At 44.5% G+C, this 24,688-nt stretch overlaps 1 protein-coding gene across 2 annotated transcripts in view; it reads right to left on the reverse strand.

The window, feature by feature from the left end:
• ATG14 (autophagy related 14) overlaps positions 1–24,688 on the reverse strand; it is a 53,663-nt gene that overhangs the window by 20,280 nt on the left and 8,695 nt on the right. For both annotated transcript variants that reach the window (XM_069732727.1, XM_069732736.1), the window contains exons 2-6: positions 8,787–8,849; positions 7,889–7,931; positions 7,551–7,632; positions 5,462–5,699; positions 3,495–3,724 (exon numbers count right to left, since the gene is read on the reverse strand). In XM_069732727.1, coding sequence (XP_069588828.1) covers positions 3,495–3,724; positions 5,462–5,699; positions 7,551–7,632; positions 7,889–7,931; positions 8,787–8,849 — 656 coding nt within the window. The remainder of the gene's footprint in view (positions 1–3,494; positions 3,725–5,461; positions 5,700–7,550; positions 7,633–7,888; positions 7,932–8,786; positions 8,850–24,688) is intronic.

Genomic DNA, 24,688 nt, shown 5'->3' on the forward strand with positions numbered 1-24,688 from the left:
TTTTCTGCAAGGGCAAGAGCCCCTTGGCAAGGTACGACCCCTGGAGTACAAGGGGTTCTGATCATCAGAAGCGTCGTCCGAAATAGTGCCCTGGTTAGAGGAGGGGTCTCGGAACGATTCTAACGCTTTTGCCAAGTATGCCATAGACCGGGTAAGGGAGGTAGCCCACTCAGGGGGACTAGGCTCACTGGGTTCAGTATCAGCAACAGGTGGTTCCTGATCAGTCACCGGTTCACAAGCTGTGTATAATGCAGTATTGTGACCCCAGGGTAGTGACACCTTACGAGCGGTACATGCCGCAAAAAAAGTGTGGGTTTTCCCAGACTTTTTGAGGCTTTGATTGAGGCATAGCATAGCCTTGAGGAGAGCGCTTACTAACAGGGGAAGGGTTAAGCTATGTATCTGCAGCTTACCCAGGTCCTGTTTCTTGAGTCTCCAGGGGAGGTCCGCAGTGTGATGCCACGGGAGTTATGCACAGGAATCGCTAGTCCTGAAGGCTGTGATTGAAAAGGCTGGAGCAGCGCTGCAGAATCAGCCCTGTGGGTGTACCAAGATGGCCGCCGAGATCAGGAAGTGAGAGTGTCTCTCAGGGAACGAGAAGCGCCAGAAAGAGTGGGCGGCGGTAACTGCCGGTGGGCGTGGCCAAAACTCCGGCCTGTATGAAGGGGAAAAGCCGGTGGCTAAGTTTTAAACCTGCGGTTGCGGCCTGCAGCGCCGCGACCGCTATTAGCAACATTCTTAAGCCACACTCCCTGAATGAATTGCCGCACTGCAGACCACCCACGGACCCGGGCTTTAGGCTGCCGTCACACTAGCAGTATTTGGTCAGTATTTTACATCAGTATTTCTCAGCCAAAACCAGGAGTGGGTGATAAATGCAGAAATGGTGCATGTGCTTCTATTATACTTTTCCTCTATTTGTTCCACTCCTGGTTTTGGCTTACAAATACTGACGTAAAATACTGACCAAATACTGATAGTGTGACGGCAGCCTTAAGGTGCGGACCTCCCATACCCCCCTGGGACCAGGACCCCCCAGCGCCTCGGCCCCTGCAGTGTACTCACGGTAGATGCGGTGGGCCGGTGCTCAATCCACCGTCGCCATAGTCAGGGAGGGGGTGGAGAGCTACTGCCGCCTTGCGTCATCCGCTATATCAGCGGTGATGCAGAGGGGGGCTGCACGGACGCCGTACATATTCATGTCCGGCTATGCACCTGGCTCCAGGAGAGGCAGATGGAGGGCTACTCCATGTGGTCGCCTGCTATGGAGGGGGGGGGGGTATCGGTACGCGAAGGAACCGTCGCCCGTAAGGTGAGCTCAGGGCTGGCATCCAACGTTGCAGGAAAGGATACGGGACGGACGCTCTGCGTACTTGCCTGTTGATGATTCGGGGGAGATCGGAACCTAGAAAGGAACCATCACCCCCATTCGCTCCGTTAAGGGAAAAAATAGAATAAAAATAAAAAATGAAAATAAAAACGGTGGGGTCTGAAAGCAGACCCAAGTGCCTCCTACAGACACTAAGCCAAAACTGGTTCACTTAGAGCCAGCAGGAGGGTGTATACTGCAGGGAAGGAGCTATTCTTTCTGTGTTAACTTACCGTATTTCCCGGCGTATAAGACGACTTTTTGACCCCTAAAAATTGTCCCAAAAGTCGGGGGTCGTCTTATACGCCGGGTATGGCGTGTGCAGGGAGCGATTCTGAATTTCGGCGTGTGGTTCCCAGGGTCTGGAGGAGAGGAGACTCTCCTTCAGGCCCTGGGATCCATATTCATGTAAAAAATAAAGAATAAAAATAAAAAACATGGATATACTCACCCTCAGACAGGCCCTGGATCACAGCGCTGCAAGCGTCTCCCTCTGTTCCTTAGAATGTGGTGAGTGAAGGACCTTCAATGACGTCGCGGTCACATGAGCGGTCAGGTGCGACGTCATCGAAGGTCCTTCACTCACCGCATTCTAAGGAACAGAGGGAGACGCTTGCAGCGCTGTGATCCAGGGCCTGTCCGAGGGCGAGTATATCCATGTTTTTTTTTTATTCTTTATTTTTTACATGAATATGGATCCCAGGGCCTGAAGGAGAGTCTCCTCTCCTTCAGATCCTGGGAACCACACGCCGTATAAGATGACTGGGCGTATAAGATGACCCCCGTCTTATACGGGGGGGGGGGGGGGGGGGGCATATCCCAAATTCCATATTTTATATGGAAAAGTTGGGGGTCGTCTTATACGCCCAGTCGTCTTATATGCCAGAAAATACGGTAGTGGCAGCAGCATAACACCCATGGTCCTGTGTCCCCCAATGAGGCATAGGAGAAATATATTTTTGCATCACTTTATTCTGAGAGCTATAACTTTATTTTTCTGACGATGGAGCTGTATGGCGGCTTGCTTTTTGCAGGACAAGATTGTGTTTTCAGCGGTACCATGTTTATTTATATCTGTCTCTTTGATTGCGTGTTATTCCACTTATTGTTCGGCGGTATAATGATAAAGCATTGTTTTTTGCCTTTTTAAAAAAAAATTTTTATGGTGTTCACTAAAGGGGTTAACTAGTGGGAAAGTTTTATAGGTCGGGTTGTTGTGGACACGGCGATACCAAATGTGTGTACTTTAATTGATTATATTTTTTCAAATAAATATTTAGAGATAACATATTGATTTTTTATTATTTTACAATAAAATTTTTTTTTTTTTTACTTTTTTCTAACTTTTTTACTTTGTCCCACTATGGGACAATCATTTTTTGCAGGCTGATCGCTTCCATAGCATGCATATTAAGCACCATCGCCATGCCATAGAAGCTGTCAGCATTGCACTGACAAGACTTGCTGATCATGCACTGCACATGATCACCAAGTTTTCTAGCTCTGGTGACTTTGATGTCATCGTGACGACATTGGGTCACTATAGCAACGATCGGGATCCCGCGTCACGCCACAGGGTCTCCGATCCAAACGCAGAGGGGCTGACAGCCCTCTGTCAGCTTCCGGAATGATGCGATCGTGTTCCATCGCAGTGCCGGATGTCAGCTGTCAGAATCAACTAATACCCGGCGGCGGTCGCCCGTGCTCCCCCCCTCACCCCACTGTGAGAGTGCGGGCAGTCACGATAACTTAGTATTCCATCCATGGTCAAATTGGCCTAGGTTACATGGACGGAATATTACATCCAATGTCAGAAAGGGGTTCAGGCATTTACAGCGGAAAGTAAGCATTTACAACTCTCTGCACCTCACTAAATAGGGCAGTGTGACTGTCAAGAAATTGAGCATGATGATAAAAAAAAATAAAAAATTACTCCAAGTAATTCAACACAAAAGGAGACAAAGTGTGTAAAGATGGGCCAAAGTTATTACACAGCAAGGAGCCTGCAAGCAGACTCACATGGAGCTTACTTACATACACAAAGCCGTTCTAGCCCCTGCAAGGAAGAACCACTTAAGTTTCTGGATTAGTAATAACTTTCTATCCACGTCTAATGAGCGATTACCAGGTCCTGGCGTGGTCTTCTTCTCCTCCACCCAGTTGTAGTAGGCAGAGTAATCGCCATTGTTGGGCAGAGTGATCCAGGGTCCGGCAATGCTAATGCTGGTATCTCCATTGTGATCATCGCACACCCATCTTCCGGAAAGGTAGGTGGTCCTGCGGGCTTCGGCCAGCTTGCTCACAGTGCTAGAGGTCATTGCATTGTCATTCTCAAATGAAACGTCAGCAGGATCCCTGGACAACACAGGATCACAAAACGTGCACAATTTACTCACCGAGGCCATCACAATTCAGCACTTAAGCTCCCAGTTAAGGTACCGTCACACTAGACGATATCGCTAGCGATCCGTGACGTTGCAGCGTCCTCGCTAGCGATATCGTCCAGTGTGACAGGCAGCAGCGATCAGGCCCCTGCTGTGCTGTCGCTGGTCGGGGAAGAAAGTCCAGAACTTTATTTCGTCGCTGGATCTCCCGCAGACATCGCTGAATCGGTGTGTGTGACACCGATTCAGCGATGTCTTCACTGGTAACCAGGGTAAACATCGGGTAACTAAGCGTAGGGCCGCGCTTAGTAACCCGATGTTTACCCTGGTTACCATCGTAAAAAAACAAACAGTACATACTTACATTCAGCTGTCTGTCCCTTGCCGTCTGTTTGCTGCACTGACTGCTGGCCGCAAAGTGAAAGTGAAAGCACAGCACAGCGGTGAGTCACACAGCGGTGACTCACCCCTGTGGCTGTGCTCTGCTTTCACTTTGCGGCCAGCAGTCAGTGCAGCAAACAGACGGCAAGGGACAGACAGCTGAATGTAAGTATGTACTGTTTGTTTTTTTACGATGGTAACCAGGGTAAACATCGGGTTACTAAGCGCGGCCCTGCGCTTAGTTACCCGATGTTTACCCTGGTTACCGGGGACCTCGGGATCGTTGGTCGCTGGAGAGCGGTCTGTGTGACAGCTCTCCAGCGACCAAACAGCGACGCTGCAGCGATCCGGATCGTTGACGGTACCTTAAGTAAGAAGCCGCTTGACTTCTGCAGGAAGAGCTACAGATCTTACTGTGCACTAATAAGCCAGGATCATCCACACAGCAGGACAGTAGCTCAGGATGGGGCCTGCTCTTGCGAGATTGCAGAAACTTTAAACCCACATCATTGTACATTTACTTCCCAGGGTTAAAGCCCAGGACCAAGCACATTTGGTCTTTAGTAGATTAAATGCTGTATGTCAACCGCCAAGGAAGAGCTATGGACGTGGTGCCACAAGCCACCACATTGACTAGCCCCTTCCTGGATTGATTGATGCCCCTCTAGCTAGGATAAGTCATCACAGCTTTAGTGTCACCAGTTCAGGTGGAGCCAATAGCTGGTACACCACCTTGTGTCACTGTGTGGACATGAAAAGGAGTAGACATTGAACCTGGCCTGGGTCAGGTCATTGTGACTGGTCGGGGGACAGAGGAATCGTGGGACTGTTTAGGGAGTGATAATACAAATAATACAGGAAGACAGAAGTTTTTATAGGGACAGGTTCAGGAACAAGCATTATATACCAGGGGTTGTATGGGCATATTATTGAGGACCTACTTTTAGGAGAGGACATCAATATCACACAGCAGCCCCACCAATCCACTACTATTTGCTCCGGTGGCAGCTGGAAGTAAACAATGAAAGGTGTAGTTCCATTTAATGTGTAGCACCCGCTGCCTGGTACTGCAGATCACATTAATAAAATCTGCAGTGTTCGGGAGCTACGTTCTGAAAAAAAAAGCTGACATGTTCTGTTTAATGACCACATCTGGTGCCAATAACAGATGATGGGTGTCAGACTCCTATTGATGACCCAATCTTAAAAAGAAGGCATCAATATTATATGCCTGGTCAGCATCGTTAATGCTAGAAAACATATGGAAAGATCCAATAATCATAAAAGGAAAAAATATATGTTTTAGAGTGTGTAAGCCTGGAATTACCTAGTGACGTTCTTCACTTCCCCTATGGGAAATATGACTGAAGTCAGCTCCAGTATATGAGCACGCCGAAGACTTGCCAACTCTGCGTGCCGGCTCTTCAGATCCTTGCTTCTTTTCTCCACCACCACGCTGAGCTTATGGTTCCTCCTCTGAATCTTCTCCTTCTTCTCCTGATGTCTTTGACTCCTGAGGTAAAGTTCTTGGTTGTATTTTTTGGACTTAGACAGAAGTTCAGAATCTTCAAAAAAATAAATAAGTTTTACTAAAGCTTTATGTCCCCCCCCAAAAATCATGTCATAGATCAAAAATACAGCACTCTAACAGGGAAGCTTTTAAAATAGTAGATCAACACCACTGCCCTATATACTGCTGAACGGAACATCACAGAACACAGAAAATGCGCTACACTATCCAGCAAGTCCTTCTTTAACCCCCAGAAAAGCTACAGCCAGTGTTCATTTTGCCCTATCATCCCTCCAGGTAGTAAGCTGATATTTTGTAGGTAATTTTTTTTTTTTTTTTTTCGGGGTGGGGGGGCAGGAGGGGGGAGGCGCTGTTCCTGTCTGCAGTAGGTCTGATACTAAGACATCGATTAACCTGAGTGTTTATGCAAAAAACTGTCGTTTTCACACAAGTTTCCACCATCTCTGGGCAAATGGGTGATTCCGGGGTGAAGTGTGGTTATGCCCCACAGTCAGGTTTTTTAGAACTGGCAGTATTTCTTATGCCGGGAATGTTACTCCAGTCCTCTACTGGAGTAACACTTCTGTAAAGTGCATTGTGCTGATCAGATGCACTGACTGCATCTTATTGAATTTGGCACATTTTATTCCTGAACCTCCTCATTAGGACTGGGGTACAAAATGCCAGTTTAACAAATGTTGCCCAGGTCTATCTCATGGATAAGAAATAACTTGTTTTCACCGGAGACCCCTTTAAACTGACTGCTTGATTAAGGAGTCCAAGGAAAATCGCCAATCACACCATTATTAAGCAGATAAACACTGCAGTTGAATCACAAGTTAAATTCATTTACAATAAGGAGGCATTTTCAGCCGATTCGTCAGACTGGGATATTTTCACAAGTTCAGACGTCTGTCAGCATGTAGTCATTTTAAGCTGAAGATTAAAACAAGGGGCTAATAATAAAGAACAAGAAACTTCTTGTGACCTCCACCCTACAGGTTTCTGAGCCGTAAGATCTTTATTCCAGGCATGTTTGCATTGCATGCACGGCTTCTGGAGAATGAAGGTAGGCTGGACAGACATCTACAGAAGACGGCCAGCCAGGTGACCATTGTCCAACATCTCTGCACCCAGGTCATTACAGCAAGAGCCCTTCTTACAGGATGGATACAAGTCATATCCATAGCAAGAAGAACAAGTTTCCATCATCCCTATGTATGGATCTACCTCACCTATATGAATAAGGGTTTATTACTGCGTAATGACCAGTTTTGGAGACTCGTACAGGTCCCAGAGGTGAAACTTGCCTCCATCTACAGAAAGGGAGCTCTCCACTCCAGCCGGTGTCTAACAAATGATGAGCGGAGAGGTGGTGAAACGACGACTCTTGGATATATGTAGGACACCCATAGTAATTAATGGAGAGAGCTGGCGCATGTGCTGCCTCCTCTCCACTCAATCGTGGTCGGATGCCAGCCGGAACAGAGAATAAAAGGGACCATGGTTATGGAAATCATGCAGGTGCCAGAGGTGAGACACTCATCTATTACATGTCCTATAGATATGCCATGAGTGTCTTTTGTGAGACAACCCCTTTAACATCAGATCTATGAGGGTCCAGCCCGTTTTGAAGTTTATAATGTGCAAGGATACTGAAGGATGGAGAGGCCATTGATATTCTCATCATTTATTTTAGACATTTCCGATTTTGATCTGCAAGCCTATGTGTCCGTGAAAAAAAAAAAAAAAAAAAAAAATTCTCCCTCTACATGGTCAAGAAAAACGGATGCCGTGGATGTGGAGAAAACGGTCCTGTGACCCCAACCTTTAAATTATGTTTTTTGTATTCCGGATAAAAGGACTTAATTCGGGATGATTTGGCACACAGCAGGATCCCACTTACTCTTTGCAATCTCCTCACTTCCGTTCCATATACTTTGCTTCAGCAATTCAATCCTCATCTTGCAGGACATGATCTTCCATTTCTGAAAGAAAAGGTTCTCCAGTCATTTTGGCCATAAGTATAAAACAAAGAACCCACTGCTCTTTAGATTAGAGGAGCGGAGTGAACTATATGGATATTGTGATAGTAAGGGTGTCCTAACAATGCACATTCACCCGCGGCACTAAGGCTCTGCCCCCCATTTACAAGATGGAACGTTACAACCCAGATTGATTCTTTTTTCTTCGGGAATACAAGTTTTTACTAAAATGGCTGCGTCATGAGAGCAGCTTACTTACCAGCTTATCTGCTGCCAGCTTTCCCTCTATGACAGATGCCACCCTAAAAATAACAAAAAATAAAAATTAGAAAAAAAAGTCAAAGGATTTAATTGTATGTTAATGTCACTGCCAATCAAGAGACTTGTGCCTCCGACCATGGGCAACATGCGAGCCAAAACTACGGTCAGCTTGAGCTTACAAGATGTGAGATGGGGCGGCTATGGATCGGCCGAGCCCATGAGCTTGCCGATTCACTAGTCCTCCTTCTTGGGTCTCTTGTTGGTTCTAACCAGTCTATCTGCCTTCATCATAGTAGCTTAGATCCTTGCCCTTGCTCATTTTCCTGCTTCCAATCCATCAATTACAAAAAGCAATATTTCACTTGCTGCCTAATAGATCTTATTCCTTGAAAGTATATGGACTTATTAGTGTCAGTTGGCCTGAGTTTATATCGCTAACTTGTCACATGTTCTTTTGCACTTTGATATGCTCATTCGTAGTTCTTGATGTTCCATTTGTCTGTAATTATTAAAACTTCAATAAAAAGAAAATTGAAAGAAAGAAAGAAAGAAAGAAGCCATTGAAACCCCCTCCTTCCCCCCCCCCCCAAAAAAAATAAAATCAATCAATGTTATCCTAAATCAGAATGACGTGCCCTCTCCACCCCAGGCCTCCACAAGTCATATTGTAGGTTCGGGAGGGGTCATGGTTTGGATACGATGAGCACGGACCCCTCCGGCCAGGCTCAGTTGTATGGCACAAGTGAACCGATCGTGTCAATTCTTGTTACAACACAATAACCTCCCATGTGAAAAGCTGACAGATCAGAGGACTACCACCCTCAGCAGGAATGTTAATAGCCGCACTTTTCAGTCATTATCTGAAGTACAATGTTTTTATGTGAAGAGCCACTTACTGTTTCTGGAAATCCAGCTGTGTTTCCCTTAAGTGATTTAATCTCTCCCTCTTGTCTGCAAACCTGAAAAAGATCAAAACATTTTTCTTAATTTTTTTTTTAAACACAAGTGGTTTCAGCCATGGCATTTATTAGGTGGCCGTGATTAATGGATGTAGGAAGTCTTCTCAGATTAAAGATAAATCTCTCACGATTGCCGCAGACATCACCTCCCAGGCGCCGCTTATCCCATTAAGAATACAATTTTGAATATTGCTTCAGACTAATGACTATAGACAACATTGTTGGTGGGATTTGCCCACCCCATGCCCAAGGCAGACAGACACTGGTCATCCCAGCAAGCAGAGGCCAATGTATAGCTGCATCACAGGGTGGATCACAATGCAGGATGGGAGTCAAGAGGTGCCGTAATGTTATTCAAAGGGATTGTCGACATGTGCATAATATAAATATCCTTTTATATGATTTCAAAACACTCTTTTTCAGTGATTACTTTGTATCTCCGCTCATACTGCACCCACACACACAAATGATACACCATTTGAAAGGTAAACTTGCCCCCTTCAGCAAGAAAATAGACAAACAAACCACAAATTCATGATGTTATCACAAAATACACTTTAAACATTAATTTTCATAAACCTGCAGTAAGGAAAAATGGCCTGCAGGTGGCACCACACTACCTCAAAGCATACAAATACAAAGCTGAAACAAGTCCTAACAATTGCCTGGTGTGTTTTCCAGCTTGCTGAACTCCTTGCCCAGCCAATTTCAGTCAGGTACATATAAAATATTTGCTACATATGTGGAAGTAGAATAAAAGTAAAATTTTACCTGTTTAAGCTTTAAAACTGAAGATCTAAATGAATGCAGCCTAAAAAGGGACTGGACAGGTTCTGAACCATCAGATTTTCCGTATTATTGGACAGTCATTGAAAAGTCTATCTTCCTTCTAAGGTTGCAGCTTATTGGTGACCTGAGGTCACCTGTGGTTCCAAGTAAAAAAACTGCAGCTTTGACATAACTCAGACTGTACATTGTTTCCCGATGGGAGAGATTGGTGGAATCAACCTTGCAAAAATTGGAAAAAAAAAAATCCAACCGTAGGGAAAACAGATAAAATAATCTGCAGATATTACTTTTTTTTTTTTAACCCCTTTCTGACATTAGACGTACTATCCCGTCGAGGTGGGGTGGGCCCGTATGGCCACCGACGGGATAGTACGTCATATGCGATCGGCAGCGCTCACGGGGGGAGCGCGGCCGGGTGTCAGCTGCCTATCGCAGCTGACATCCGGCACTATGTGCCAGGAGCGGTCACGGACCGCCCCCGGCACATTAACCCCTGGCACACCGCGATCAAACATGATCGCGGTGTGCCGGCGGTATAGGGAAGCATCGCGCAGGGAGGGGGCTCCCTGCGGGCTTCCCTGAGACGCCCGCAGCAACACGATGTGATCGCGTTGCTGCGAGGGTCTCCCTACCTCCTTCCCTGTAGCAGGCCCGGATCCAAAATGGCCGAGGCATCTGGGTCCTGCAGGGAGGGAGGTGGCTTACCAAGTGCCTGCTCAGAGCAGGCGCTTGGTAAGCCTGCACTGCTGTAAGTGAGATTGGTGATCTGACAGAGTGCTATGCAAACTGTCAGATCATCGATCTGTGATGTCCCCCCTGGGACAAAGTAAAAAAAATAAATTTCCAAATGTGTAAAAAAATATATATATATTATTCCCATAAATACATTTCTTTATCTAAATAATAATAAAAAAATAAATAAAAGTACACATATTTAGTATCGCCGCGTCCGTAACGACCCGACCTATAAAACTGGCCCACTAGTTAACCCCTTCAGTAAACACCGTAAGAAAAAAAAAAAACGAGGCAAAAAAACAACGCTTTATTATCATACCGCCGAACAAAAAGTGGAATAACACGCGATCAAAAAGACGGATATAAATAACCATGGTACCGCTGAAAACGTCATCTTGTCCCGCAAAAAACGAACCGCCATACAGCATCATCAGCAAAAAAATAAAAGTTATAGTCCTGAGAATAAAGCGATGCAAAAATAATTATTTTTTCTATAAAATAGTTTTTATAGTATAAAAGCGCCAAAACATAAAAAAAATGATATAAATGAGGTATCGCTGTAATCGTACTGACCTGAAGAATAAGGGTATGTTCACACGTTCCTGATTTCCATCCTTTTTTTTTTTCAGGACTGTTTTTTAAAAAACTGCAGCTCTTGGCAGAAAACGCAGGTCCTTTTTTTGTCCTTTTTTGATGCGTTTTTTGATCCTTTTTTTTATGCAGTTTTCTATGCAGAGTCTGTGTGTTTTCTAGGAAGTTTTTTAGGGTTAAAATGGCTGAAAATACCCTAACCCTAACCCTACCCCTATTCTAACCTTAGTGGAAGAAAAAAAAAATTTCTTAATTTTTTTTTATTGTCCCTACCTATGGGGGTGACAAAGGGGGGGGGGGTGTCATTTACTATTTTTTTTTATTTTGATCACTGAGATAGATTATATCTCAGTGATCAAAATGCACTTTGGAACGAATCTGCCGGCCGGCAGATTCGGCGGGCGCACTGCGCATGCGCCCGCCATTTTGCAAGTTGGCGGCGCCCAGGGAGAAGACGGCCGGACGGACACCGGGACGCCGGGTAAGTATAAGGGGGGGAGATTAGGGCACGGGGGGGGGCATCGGAGCACTGGGGGGGGGGCAGCCACACTCCGCCCACGCACTTCCGCCCGCTTCCCCGCACTTCCTGCTGCAGCGGTTCTGCACCACAAACCGCAGTAAAACCCACAGATATTTTTTTCATCTGCGGGTTTTACTGCGGGTTTGACCTCACAATGGAGGTCAATGGGTGCAGAACCGCTGCGGCTCCGAAAAAAGAAGTGACATGGTACTTCTTTTTTCCCGCAGCTATTCAGCGCGGCTTTTTTTTTTATTTTCCGCATTGTGGGCACAGCAGTTCCTGTTTTCCATAGGGTACAATGTAATGTACCCTGCATGGAAAACAGCTGCGGACCCGCAGCGGGAAAATAGCAGCAATTCCGCATGAAAAAAAGGATCGTGTGAACATGGCCTAAAACTGCTTTATCAATTTTACCAAACGCGGAACGGTATAAACGCCTCCCCCAAAAGAAATTCATGAATAGCTGGTTTTTGGTCTTTCTGCCTCACAAAAATCGGAATAAAAAGCGATCAAAAAATGTCACGTGCCCGAAAATGTTACCAATAAAAACGTCAACTCGTCCCGCAAAAAACGTCAACTCGTCCCGCAAAAAGCAAGACCTCACATGACTCTGTGGACCAAAATATGGAACAATTATAGCTCTCAAAATGTGGCAACGCAAAAAATATTTTTTGCAATAAAAAGCGTCTTTCAGTGTGTGACGGCCACGAATCATAAAAATCCGCTAAAAAACCTGCTATAAAAGTAAAATCAAACCCCCCTTCATCACCCCCTTAGTTAGGGAAAAATTAAAAAAATGTATTTATTTCCATTTTCCCATTAGGGTTAGGGCTAGGGTTAGGGTTTAGATTACATTTACGGTTGGGAATAGGGTTGGGTTTAGGGTTAGGGGTGTGTCTGGGTTAGAGGTGTGGTTAGGGTTACTGTGGGGATTAGGGTTAGGGGTGTGTTTGGATTAGGGTTTCAGTTATAATTGGGGGGTTTCCACTGTTTAGGCACATCAGTGGCTTCTCAAACGCAACATGGCGCCCCATCTCAATTTCTGTCAATTTTGCATTGAAAAGTCAAACAGCGCTCCTTCCATTCCGAGCTCTCCCATGCGCCCAAACAGTGGTTTACCCCCACATATGGGGTATCAGCGTACTCAGGACAAATTGTACAACAACTTTTGGGGTCCAATTTCTTCTCTTACCCTTGGGAAAATAAAAAATTGGGGGCAAAAAGATAATTTTTGTGAAAAAATATGATTTTTTATTTTTATGGTTCTGCATTATAAACTTCTGTGAAGCACTTGGTGGGTCAAAGTGCTCACCACACCTCTAGATAAGTTCCTTAGGGGGTTTACTTTCCAAAATGGTGTCACTTGTGGGGGGTTTCAATGTTAGTCACATCAGGGGCTCTCCAAACGCAACATGGTGTCCCATCTCGATTCCAGTCAATTTTGCATTGAAAAGTCAAACGGCGCTCCTTCGCTTCCGAGCTCTGTCATGCGCCCAAACAGTGGTTTACCCCCACATGTGGGGTATCGGTGTACTCAGGACAAATTGTACAACAACTTTTGGGGTCCATTTTCTCCTGTTACCCTTGGTAAAATAAAACAAATTGGAGCTGAAGTAAATTTTTATGTGAAAAAAAAGTTAAATGTTCATTTTTATTTAAACATTCCAAAAATTCCTGTGAAGCACAAGAAGGGTTAATAAACTTCTTGAATATGGTTTTGAGCACCTTGAGGGGTGCAGTTTTTAGATTGGTGTCACACTTGGGTATTTTCTATCATATAGACCCCACAAAATTACTTCAAATGAGATGTGGTCCCTAAAAAAAATGGTGTTGTAAAAATGAGAAATTGCTAGTCAACTTTTAACCCTTATAACTCCCAAACAAAAAAAATTTTGGTTCCAAAATTGTGCTGATGTAAAGTAGACATGTGGGAAATGTTACTTATTAAGTATTTTTGTGTGACATATCTCTGTGATTTAATTGCATAAAAATTCAAAGTTGGGAAAAATGCGAAATTTTCGCCAAATTTTTTTCACAAATAAACACAGATAATATCAAAGAAATTTTACCACTATCATGAAGTACAATATGTCACGAGAAAATGTCAGAATCACTGGGATCCGTTGAAGCATTCCAGAGTTATAACCTCATAAAGGGACAGTGGTCAGAATTGTAAAAATTGGCCTGGTCATTAACATGCAAACCACCCTTGGGGGTAGAAGGGTTAAAGGGATATTTCCAATTATTAGGCTAGGGTCACATTGCATGCCGCGGTGTAACGTAGTCCGTTAAACGTACCGCCATAACACAGTGTGACCCTAGCCTTATACAATGGTGTAAATACGCTCAGCAATTGGGTCAATTTTCTTTCACCATTTTTACTGTCAAACTGGCACTGCTGTATAGGGAGCTGCTCCGTTCACATACATAGTGCTGTGTTGCACTTCCCTACACTGCAGATAGATGGCAATGCTGCCATGGAGGGAAAAAAATGCTGCTGCCCCTGTTCTTCTGCAAGATCCTGACAATCAGGCCCTTTCTGATCAGTAAGTAAAATACCATTATGTTTAACTAGATGGTGGCCCGATTCTAACGCATCGGGTATTAGAATATGCATGTCTACATAGTATACAGCACAGAGCTACGTAGTACACAGCACAGAGCCATGTAGTATACAGCACAGAGCCACGTAGTATATTGCCCAGCTACGTAGTAAATTGCCCAGCCATGTAGTATATTGCCCAGACATGTATGTAACAGGTTAAAAAAAAAAAAAAAAAAGAGTTAAAATAAAAAATAAACATATACTCACCTTCCGAGGGGCCCCTTGTAGTCCTGTCGCCTGTGTGCGGTGCAGGCGGCAGCTTCCGGTCCCACGGTTGGTATGAGTGCAGGACCTGTGATGACGTCGCGGTCACATGGCCGTGACGTCATGGCAGGTCCTTCTCGCATAGCATCCTTGGCCCCGGAACCTGCCGCTTGCACTGCCGAGGAGAGGGCGCGACGGCGGAGGGTGAGAATAACCTTTTTTTCAATTATTATTATTTGTAACATTAGATCTTTTTACTATTGAGGCTGCATACGCATCATCAATAGTAAAAAGTTGGTCACACAGGGTTAATAGCAGCGTCAATGGAGTGCGTTACCCGTGGCATAACGCGGTCCATTAGCGCTGCCATTAACCCTGTGTGAGGGCTGACTGGAAGGGAGTATGGAGCGGGCACTGACTGCGGGAAGGAAGGAGCGGCCATTTTTCCACCGGACTGTGCCGGTCGCTGATTGGTCGTGGCTGTTTTGCCGCAACCAATCAGCGACTTGGATTTCCATGACAGACAGAGGCCGCGACCAATGAATACCCGTGACAGAAAGTCAGACAGACGGACGGAAGTGACCCTTAGACAATTATATAGTAGATGTTGGGGTGGGGGGGGAGATCTCCTTTAGGCTGGGGTCACACACAATGTATTTAAAAAAAAAAATTATCGGTCCGTTTTACACGGACGACAATCGCAGAAATGTGTGCAATGCGAATGCGAGGATGCGATTTTCTCACATCTAAGCATCCGTGAGAAATCCGTATGGCGAGATTTTCTCACCGGCTTGCAAAATGGTTATCATACAAAGACTACGTTTAGACTTGACGTGTATCCACTTACTCACTATATACCTATATATATTATACACACTTCATTGTTTGAAAAAATGTATATTTTATTTTTTACATCATGTTATATTTTTGTCATGATGTAAACAATAAAATATACATTTTTTCAAACAATGAAGTGTGTAATATATATATATATATATATATATATATATATATATATGTATATAACGGCTTGCAAAATGGACATATAATGGATCCATGGGCTCAAATATTCGTGAAAACATACTATATATACACACTAAAGCTTAACAGAGTCATAGTGAGCTCACTGACTTAGTTCTCAGTTAAATCATTCTACAGCCAGAAATAGGGGGTGCAAAACAGGGGCTGTAGAAAGTGAATGGTGCAAAAGTTTTTAATGAAACCCAATGGCATAAATGATTGTTAGTTCCAATTACATGTATTTAAGAGAAAAAAAATAAAAATAAAATTATATTAGCCTATATTATGGGCTCTGTAAACTAAGATCTCACTCCCCCAGGAGTAGTATCGATAGCAACAATATGCAGTTACCTGCTTTTGATCTAGAGTACTAGTAGAGGCAGCAGAACCCCACATTCTCTAGTAGTAATAGCTAGGACTACACTCTCAGTAGAAGCACCAATAGTAGTCACAGCAGGACTTCTCTCATTAGTCACAATGGCAACTGTCTCCCCTATAGAAGGAAGCAGGGTTCAGCGTAAGGTGCTGTAAACTTCTACACCACGCCCTCTGCTGGTAAAAAGCAGCACAGCACAGCCAAACCCCAGCAGCCTGCTCAGTCTTTGCTGACAGAGGCAGATGATGGAAGAGCACAGTCTTCATATTACAGCCACTTCTGCAGGTCTAGAGGTTGTCATTTGCAAATAGCCTTTTCTAGATGCATCAGGCAGCTGACTAAGGGCTCCTTCACACATCTGTAGCTGCCATTAAACAGTGTGAGGCAGTGACCGATGTCATACGCGAGGGTCCCTATGTGTCCAAGATGTGCAAAGAAGCATATGGAGGTCGTAGGAGTGCATTGCAGTCACAGGCATAGCTGTGATTGCAACGCAAAATAAGGCCGGGATCACACATGCGAGAAACACGTCCGTGTCTCGCATGTGAAATCCAAGCTCTGGCGCCGACACTTCAAAGCGGAGCGTGCGGCTCCATGTGTTGCTATGCGGCCGCACGCTCCGCTCCACAGTGCCGGCGCCAGAGCTTGGATTTCACATGCGCGACACGGACGTGTTTCTCGCATGTGTGATCCCGGCCTAAAAATGAGTATTGGTCTTGAGCATGTGGTGTGTCCAGATATAAGAAAACCTGTTCTGGGCTTTTATTTTTGAAACGGACTACAGGATGGCAGTCTGTTTCTTCCCCGGCCCCAGGTTTTCCATGTGGCCAACGGCAACAGGTTCTTTTACTAAAACCCTTGCAATTGAGGGTTTGGTGTGTCAGTCTGACATTTGCAGCAAGCAGAGCAGACAGGTTCTGCAGAAGCTCAGCCTGTGTGAGGGAACAAAGAGTCAAGGAGAGCGAACCCCTGGCACCCCGCAGTGTGATACGGCGGTGTAGTCGCCTTCGGCAACCGGACGCACTTATGGACTGTCGTTTTTCCCGGCTGCGATCTGGAGGATACCATGTGCGAGTTTGGACATTAAACAGGTTTTGCTTTGAACTTTGCTGGGTCACTGCCTCATCACTGCACAGCGTGGATACCGCTGCACTACAATAGTAAGAGACCGACAGCCAACACAGACGGCAGATGGAGGTCACCAGTGCGCCATCTTTCATAGATCTATTACTCTGAATGGGTGAGTCTGATGCACGTCTGTCTCATTGCAATCACTCAGCAGTTTGGATCCAAGTTTCCAGTTTCTGACCTCAAATTGCTCATTCGAGTTGATCTGTAAACTGGTAAGCACACAGATGCCAACTGTGGCGCATCATAGCTCTGTTACTGGGAGACAAAACATGGACATTTTGGTGTATAAGAGAATAATGCATGTCACACTGATGGGGAAAACGGACACGGGGAAAACGGACACGAACAAAAACAAAAGACTCCAGCTGTCCCAGATCTCCCACACGGGTGTACAGGACTTGTACCTCAAGCCCACGTTCTCTTCTTGCTCACCAGAAAGTTTATGGAACAGAGATCGGATTCCACATTTGGTTTAACCGCTGCCACAGAAGGCAGAAATGAGGCAGGAAGACGGACAGAGCGGAATGAGGTCCAACCAGCTCACAGCACCGTCATTCCATATATCACGTCACATCTGCCGGAAGAGGTCAGGGCTCGTAGAGAAAAATCATATAGGGCCAAGTATACACTGACACCACCACATTAGGCCCAAGTCATACAAGATATCTACATCCAGTGCAAATATTTCCTGTGGGAAATACTCAGCACTGTAACGAGGCTTACACTTCCCCTAAATATTCATAGGAACATATCAGTCATCCAGGGACAAGATACTGATAACTTATGTTAAGCATGAGCCATCAGTGTGGTAGCAGTGGGGGCCGACGTACAGCCACAGCCGGAAAGAGAGAAGAGTGCCGTGCCCTGGGAAGTGGCCATTGTCAGGTACTGCAGCTCTGCTCCCATTAGTAGTGAGCCGCCTGTACACATCCAGCTGCCGTGGCACCAGACAGCAGCTAATCAGAGGGAGTACCAGGAACGCCCACCGACCGAATATTGATAAATTATCCTAAGCACGAGTCATCCATATCTCAGCACTGGACAACCACTTTAACCCCTTAATGACCGCCAATACGTCTTTTAACTGACCTGAGATATAAGAGAATAGCCTCCCCATACAGATGACAATCCAGCATCTGTTGGTTGTACACTATAGCTGACAACTTGCTGTATCAGCCACAATCAGTATTTGCGCCTTCTAAATCTGTTTAACCCCTTAGATGCTGCTGTCAATAGTGACTACATCATTGTAAATGGTTAACAGAGTGTGGGGGCTTCTTCTTTATCCCAATTGGTGCCCTCAGATCATGATTTTGTTGTCCTGATGTTTGCGATGGCAATTCATGACCAAATAGCGGCCTTAGAGTCTGCCGGCTATAGTAATCTGTTGAGAAGTTAGCAACATTTAGGTGGTAAAAATACACATTTTCATTTCTGTCATGCCATTTTGCATTAATTCCTGTAAAGCACCTGAAGGGTTAATAAACTACCTGAAAGCAGTTTTCAATATGTTTAGGGGTGCTGTTTTTAAAATGGTATCACGTTTGGGGGTTTCCCAATATATGGGACCCCTAAAGTCACTTTAAACATGGATATGTCCCTAAAAAAATAAATGTGGTAAATTTCTTTGAAAAAATGAAAAATTGCTGCTACATTTTTAAACCTCCTAAAATGCTAACAAAATAAAATAACATTTTACAAATGGTGCTGATGTAAAGCAGACATGTGGGAAATGTTATTTATTAATGGTTTGCTGTTGTATGACTATCTGGATTAAAGGGATAATCATTCAAATTTAGAAAATTGCTAATTTTTTAACATTTTTCTCAAATTTTTTATATTTTTTATAAATAAACACAAAAAATGTTGAACTAAATTTACCATTATCATAAAGTATAATGTGTCACGAAAAAACAATCTCAAAATCACTGGGATTTGTTGAAGCGTTGCAGAGTTATTACCACATAAAGTGACACTGGTCAGATTTAAAAAATTTGGCTCGGTCACTAAGGGGTTAAGAGTCTAAAGCCCCATATAGATTAATATCGTCTGTACCCGCTGATAAAGACAGGTTTGACAGACACTCTAATATGTATGGTGATAACGTGCAGGTTGTTGGGGGAAGATGTCGATCCAGCATATTTTTTGGTGCGTTAGTGTTCTACAAAAGTCATTGTTGGGGATTTTTCTTTTTTTAATAGGTGTGCCTTTTCTTGCTGCAGTTCCTTTTAGGAAACATTGCTACAGTGTTTCTTAAGGTACCGTCACACTCAGCAACTTTGCAACGAGAACGACAACAATCCGTGACGTTGCAGCATCCTGGATAGAAATCTCATTGTGTTTGACACGCAGCAGCGATCTGGATTCCGCTGTGCCATCGCTGGTCGGAGCTAGAAGTCCAGAACTTTATTTGGTCGTCAGGTTGGCGTGTATCGTCATGTTTGACAGCAAAAGCAACGATGCCTGCAATGTTTTACATGGAGCTAACAACCAGCGAGAACGATAAGCGAGTCGCCGTTACGTCACTGGATCGCTCCTGCATCGTTCTGGAGTTACTGTGTTTGACGTCTCCTAGCGACAAACAGCGACGCTCCAGCGATCGGCTCGTTGTCTATATCGCTGCAGCGTCGCTGAGTGTGACGGCACCTTTAGAAGAAGGACTCCGCCAGTCAAATGAAGTCCAAAATGTCAGGCTTTGGACTTTGCTTGCCCAACTAAAGTCAATGCTTCCTTCAGGGGAATGTGTGAATAAAAATGTTAATCCCCTACAGAATCATGAACTGCTGCACAGATAGGGTCTCCGTTGGCTTATTATTTGCCATGTAATTATGCAGCAACTAATCCACAGTATAAACAAACTCCTCTTAGGGTACCGTCACGCTGATACGACGCTGCAGCGATACGACAACGATGTTGATCGCTGCAGCGTCGCTGTTTGGTCGCTGGAGAGCTGTCACACAGACAGCTCTCCAGCGACCAACGATCCCGAGGTCCCCAGTAACCAGGGTAAACATCGGGTTACTAAGCGCAGGGCCACGCTTAGTAACCCGATGTTTACCCTGGTTACCAGCGTAAACGTTAAAAAAACAAACATTACATACTTACCTTCAGCTGTCTGTCCTCCGGCGCTCTGCTTTCCTCTGCACTGTCAGCACCGGTCAGCTGGAAAGCAGAGCGGTTACGTCACCGCTGTGCTTTCTGGCTGGCCAGCGCTGACACAGGATGAAGGAGGAGTGCAGAGAAGCACAGCGCCGGGGACAGACAGCTGAAGGTAAGTATGTAGTGTTTGTTTTTTTAACGTTTACGCTGGTAACCAGGGTAAACATCGGGTAACTAAGCGCGGCCCTGCGCTTAGTAACCCGCTGTTTACCCTGGTTACCAGTGAAGACATCGCTGAATCGGGGTCACACGCCGATTCAGCGATGTCAGCAGGAGATCCAGAGACGAAATAAAGTTTCAGACGATCTGCTACGACGTACGATTCTCAGCGGGGTCCCTGATCGCAGTAGCGGGTCAGACACAGCGAGATCGTAACGATATCGCTGGAACGTCACAGATCGTGCAGTCCTAGCGATCAAAGTGCCACTGTGTGACGGTACCCTTAGGGGCAATCAGTCATTCCCCGTCAATGTGAACCCATCCTTGGCATGACGACATCTTCACCGTTCACACATTTCCACCTGATGGATAAAGATCGCCTCAATCAGCAGCCGAGCAATTGCCATACTTCTACCCATCTAATGAACTGTAATTATTAGATGCTGCAGCCATCGTAATCACTACTAAACAATTAGGAGAATGTAATTGATGAGTAAATATCCAGAGGAACAATTACAGCGCCCTGCCAGGAATGACGACCTGACAATCCACATGTTCATAAAGGAGAGGGATGAGATTCCAAGAGGACGGAAGAAAAACAAAGCTGGAACTCGGCACTTTCTAAGAGCCACAATTCATTTAGAATGTTCCCTTAGCTTCTAACCTATGCAGACCCTTTTCTTCTGGGGTAGAGTTGTATTTCTTATTGGCCCCATTTTGGAGAACAAATCAAAAAACTTCCTCCCTCCCCCCCTCGAGGCAGAGGGCGCCATACGGAGGAACTCTTGGCAAAACGCATTGTGAACTTCTCCCACATGCATCCCGTCAATTACGTATCACTATTAGTTTTACATTATACAATTTAAAGGGGTTGTCTACTACATCAATAGGTCATCACTATCAGATCAGATGGTGAGGTTAACACGCGGCACCTCACACCAGTTTGTCGACAGGTCACCTCCGCAGTGTACACTGTATACAGGTCCTTCTCAGGCACTGCATTTCAGCTCTTATTGAAGTGTATAGGAGCCAAGCAATCAGCAGATTGGTGAGGGGGAGAAGGAGAGACATCACCAATCAGTTATGGATCCTAAAAGGATAGGCCATCAACATCTAAGGAATGAGCAACCCCCTTTAAGGCAGATGAGCCAGCCCTGCTTTTATACAGAATGGCAGAATATTATAGCTATAGGAAGATATGCTGCTTATTATTGTATTCATTTGTGTAACACCAGCAGGCCTGTAATAAGAAGAGCCCGAATCTGGGAAGCTGTTTATCTGCATAATCTGTAAGAATAACAAGGAGATTTTTAATAATAAGCACATGTGAACAGGTGACAAGTGCATCCAATACAGATTGTTTGTGTATTCAGACAGCCACAATTCTCATATTTCCCCAAATACAAAGAGCAACCATTGGGTTGCGTTCTTTTCATAAGGAAGGCCCTTGTTTTACAAGGATGCTTTTCATGTAGATACTAGCTGTACTACCCGGCTTCGCCCGGGTAAATAACTGCTGTTAGCAAATAGAAAGTGTTAATTTATTCTGCACACAAAAACCACAAAACAAATTGATAGAAATGTAATTATTAAAACGCAAAAACTAAGCTAATAGAAGCATTTCACGGCATATTTCAACACAAGAGATATTCCACACAGATTTAACTAAATTGGCCAAGTAATGTGAAGTAATCTTCTACTACTTAGTCGAGAGCCTTTTGATAAACGACATTCTTAGCTTTTCATTCAGGTGCAAAGACGAACAGATTTTTGGCTGTTCCAACTCTTGAACAGGCAACAAAGTTGACCGTGAGAAAAGTATGGAGATTGTAAATAGATTCCAAGTACTTTCAAGAACTGTCCCTGAGCCTTGTTGATGGACATAGCAAATGCCAGTCGAACAGGAAACTGGAGGCGTATAAAATCAAAAAGGCAAATCGGATGGAGTGAGAGGAATTGTTGGAATGAAAACATTTTCTCCTGTGGCACATCCTGTCAAAAAGGTTGCCTCAATTACATGTGGAAACAGGTTTTTAATCAAGAGTCTTGTTCCATTACACAGCTTTGGTGGATCCAAATTTCTCAATAGCAGAATAGGTGCTCCAGGTTTTAGAAAGAGGTTGTGATGAGGAAGTCCTTGTGGCTCCAAGGAACTGAGGAACTCAGTTGGATAAAATAATGCTTGAGCAGGGTCTATTACTGTATCTACTGACTTGTAGGTTGTGCACACACCTGGAAGTAGATTTAGAATTTGAAGATTGATCTTGTTGACACTGTCATTTTTGGGAGCTAGAATAGACCTTTCACACAGCCAGCCAGAATTTTTGAAGTGGAGTTGAATGTTTGTTTGGAAAAACCTTTGCTTTCAACTCCTCAATGGAAGTCACAATGCAACAAAAGTTGCTTGGGAAGGTGATCTGTCCAGTGGTTGAGTTTACTGGTGCCTTGCCATCTCCAACAGTCAACAGCTGGCTTGAAAACAGTCAAGCAGAAACATTGCCTGTCATGTAGACCCTCATGTTTATTTTCAGTGACATTTTATTTACTTTTCTCCAAAGGTATGATGCTTTGAGATAGGCATTAAGTTCGACTGCAGGGGTTGATCTTGGAATAACAGGTAGTGTTTGGCGGAAGTCACCTGCCAAACAACTACTCCTCCCATGATATATTTGTTGCTACGCAGGTCTTGCAGCAGTCTGTCCACTGCTTCCAGAGCCCTTTTGTGTGACATGGTGCATTCATCCCAAATTATGGAACTGCATTTTTTAAGCAATTTGGCCAGTCCTGATCCCTTGGCAATATTACACACAGGACTGTCAAAAGGCAGCAGGTTTCAAATCTCCAACCATTTCCTGTGCCCTGGTGGAAGAAATAGCAATTCTCTTCGTGACAAGTTGGCCTTCTCTCTGCTGAGATGACTCATTGACCCTTGAGGAAGCAGCTCTTATCTGCAAGCCTCACTTCCCTCTCCTCGGAAAGTTCATTGGTTCTTGAGGAAGCAGTTCTTGTTCTCTTGTCTACAAGCCTCGCTTCCCTCTCCTCAGAAAGTTCGTTGGCCCTTGAGGAAGCAGCTGCTGTTCTCATGTGTCAGTCTTGTTTCTCGGACTCCACATTTTTCATTGGCCCGTTCTGCAGCTTTTCTTTTCGCATCAGCTGACATTCGTGTCATGGAATTCATTTTCTTATGAGGCATTATTGTGGTAAAAATAATCTGTAACTGGCAGTTTCTATATCCTCTCACATAGAGGTAATGTGACTGACATCAGTCTTTCCACTAACACACCCTAACTGACATGCTATTACCTCACACAAGCTTTCTTATACTATGAATGTCCTTTGTTGCCTATATTTACCAATCAAAGCTCAGATTAATTAACTGTAGCAAAATAGAAGCTGAGCAGTGATTGGTTGCTATTGGCAGCCTGATAAATCCCCAGCCAACAGGAAGCCCTCCCCCCTGGCAGTATATATTAGTTCACACATACACATAATAGACAGGTCATGTGACTGACAGCTGCCGTATTTCCTATATGGTACATTTGTTGCTCTTGTAGTTTGTCTGCTTATTAATCAGATTTTTTTTTTTGAAGGATAATACCAGACTTGTGTGTGTTTTAGGGTGAGTTTCATGTGTCAAGCTGTGTGTTGAGTTGCGTGTGGCGACATGCATGTAGCGACTTTTGTGAGATGAGTTTTGTGTGGCAACATGCGTGTAGCAACTTTGTGTTGAGTTGCATTTGACAGGTTAGTGTAGCAAGTTGTGTGCAGCAAGTTTTGCGCATGGAGAGTCTTATGTGTGGTGCGTTTTGAGTATGTGCAAGTTTTGTGTGAGGCAACTTTTGCATGTGTTGCAACTTTTGTGCATGTGGCAATTTTTCCACGTGTGCAAGTTTTCCATGAGTGGAATTTTGCACGTGTGGCGAGTTTTGCGTGAGCCTAGTTTTGCATGTGGCGAGTTTTGAGCAGTGACTTTTGTGTTTCGTCTTATATGTGGCGAGGTTGGTGTATGTGTGGTGAAATGTGTGCTGAGGGTGGTATATGTGTTCAAGCACGTGGTAGTGTGTGGCGCATTTTGTGTGTGTGTTCATATCCCCGTGTGTGGTGAGTATCTCATGTCGGGGCCCCACCTTAGCAACTGTATGGTATATACTCTTTGGCGCCATCGCTCTCATTCTTTAAGTCCTCCTTGTCCACATCTGGCAGCTGTCAATTTGCCTCCAACACTTTTCCTTTCACTTTTTCCCCATTATGTAGATAGGGGCAAAATTGTTTGGTGAATTGGAAAGCACGGGGTTAAAATTTCGCCTCACAACATAGCCTATGACGCTCTCGGGGTCCACGTGTGACTGTGCAAAATTTTGTGGCTGTAGCTTCGACGGTGCAGATGCCAATCCCGGACACACACATACATTCAGCTTTATATATTAGATATGTGGTGTTACCTTTTGCATATACTATGTGCATGTAAGATATCTACATATGCACCTCTTTTACCCCCTTCTTGCAACCACCATTTTTTCCACTTTACTTTTTTCTTCCCTTTCTTTTCT

The sequence above is a fragment of the Ranitomeya imitator genome, chromosome 1 (genome assembly GCF_032444005.1).
Source record: "Ranitomeya imitator isolate aRanImi1 chromosome 1, aRanImi1.pri, whole genome shotgun sequence".
Classification (NCBI taxonomy): Eukaryota; Metazoa; Chordata; class Amphibia; order Anura; family Dendrobatidae; genus Ranitomeya; species Ranitomeya imitator.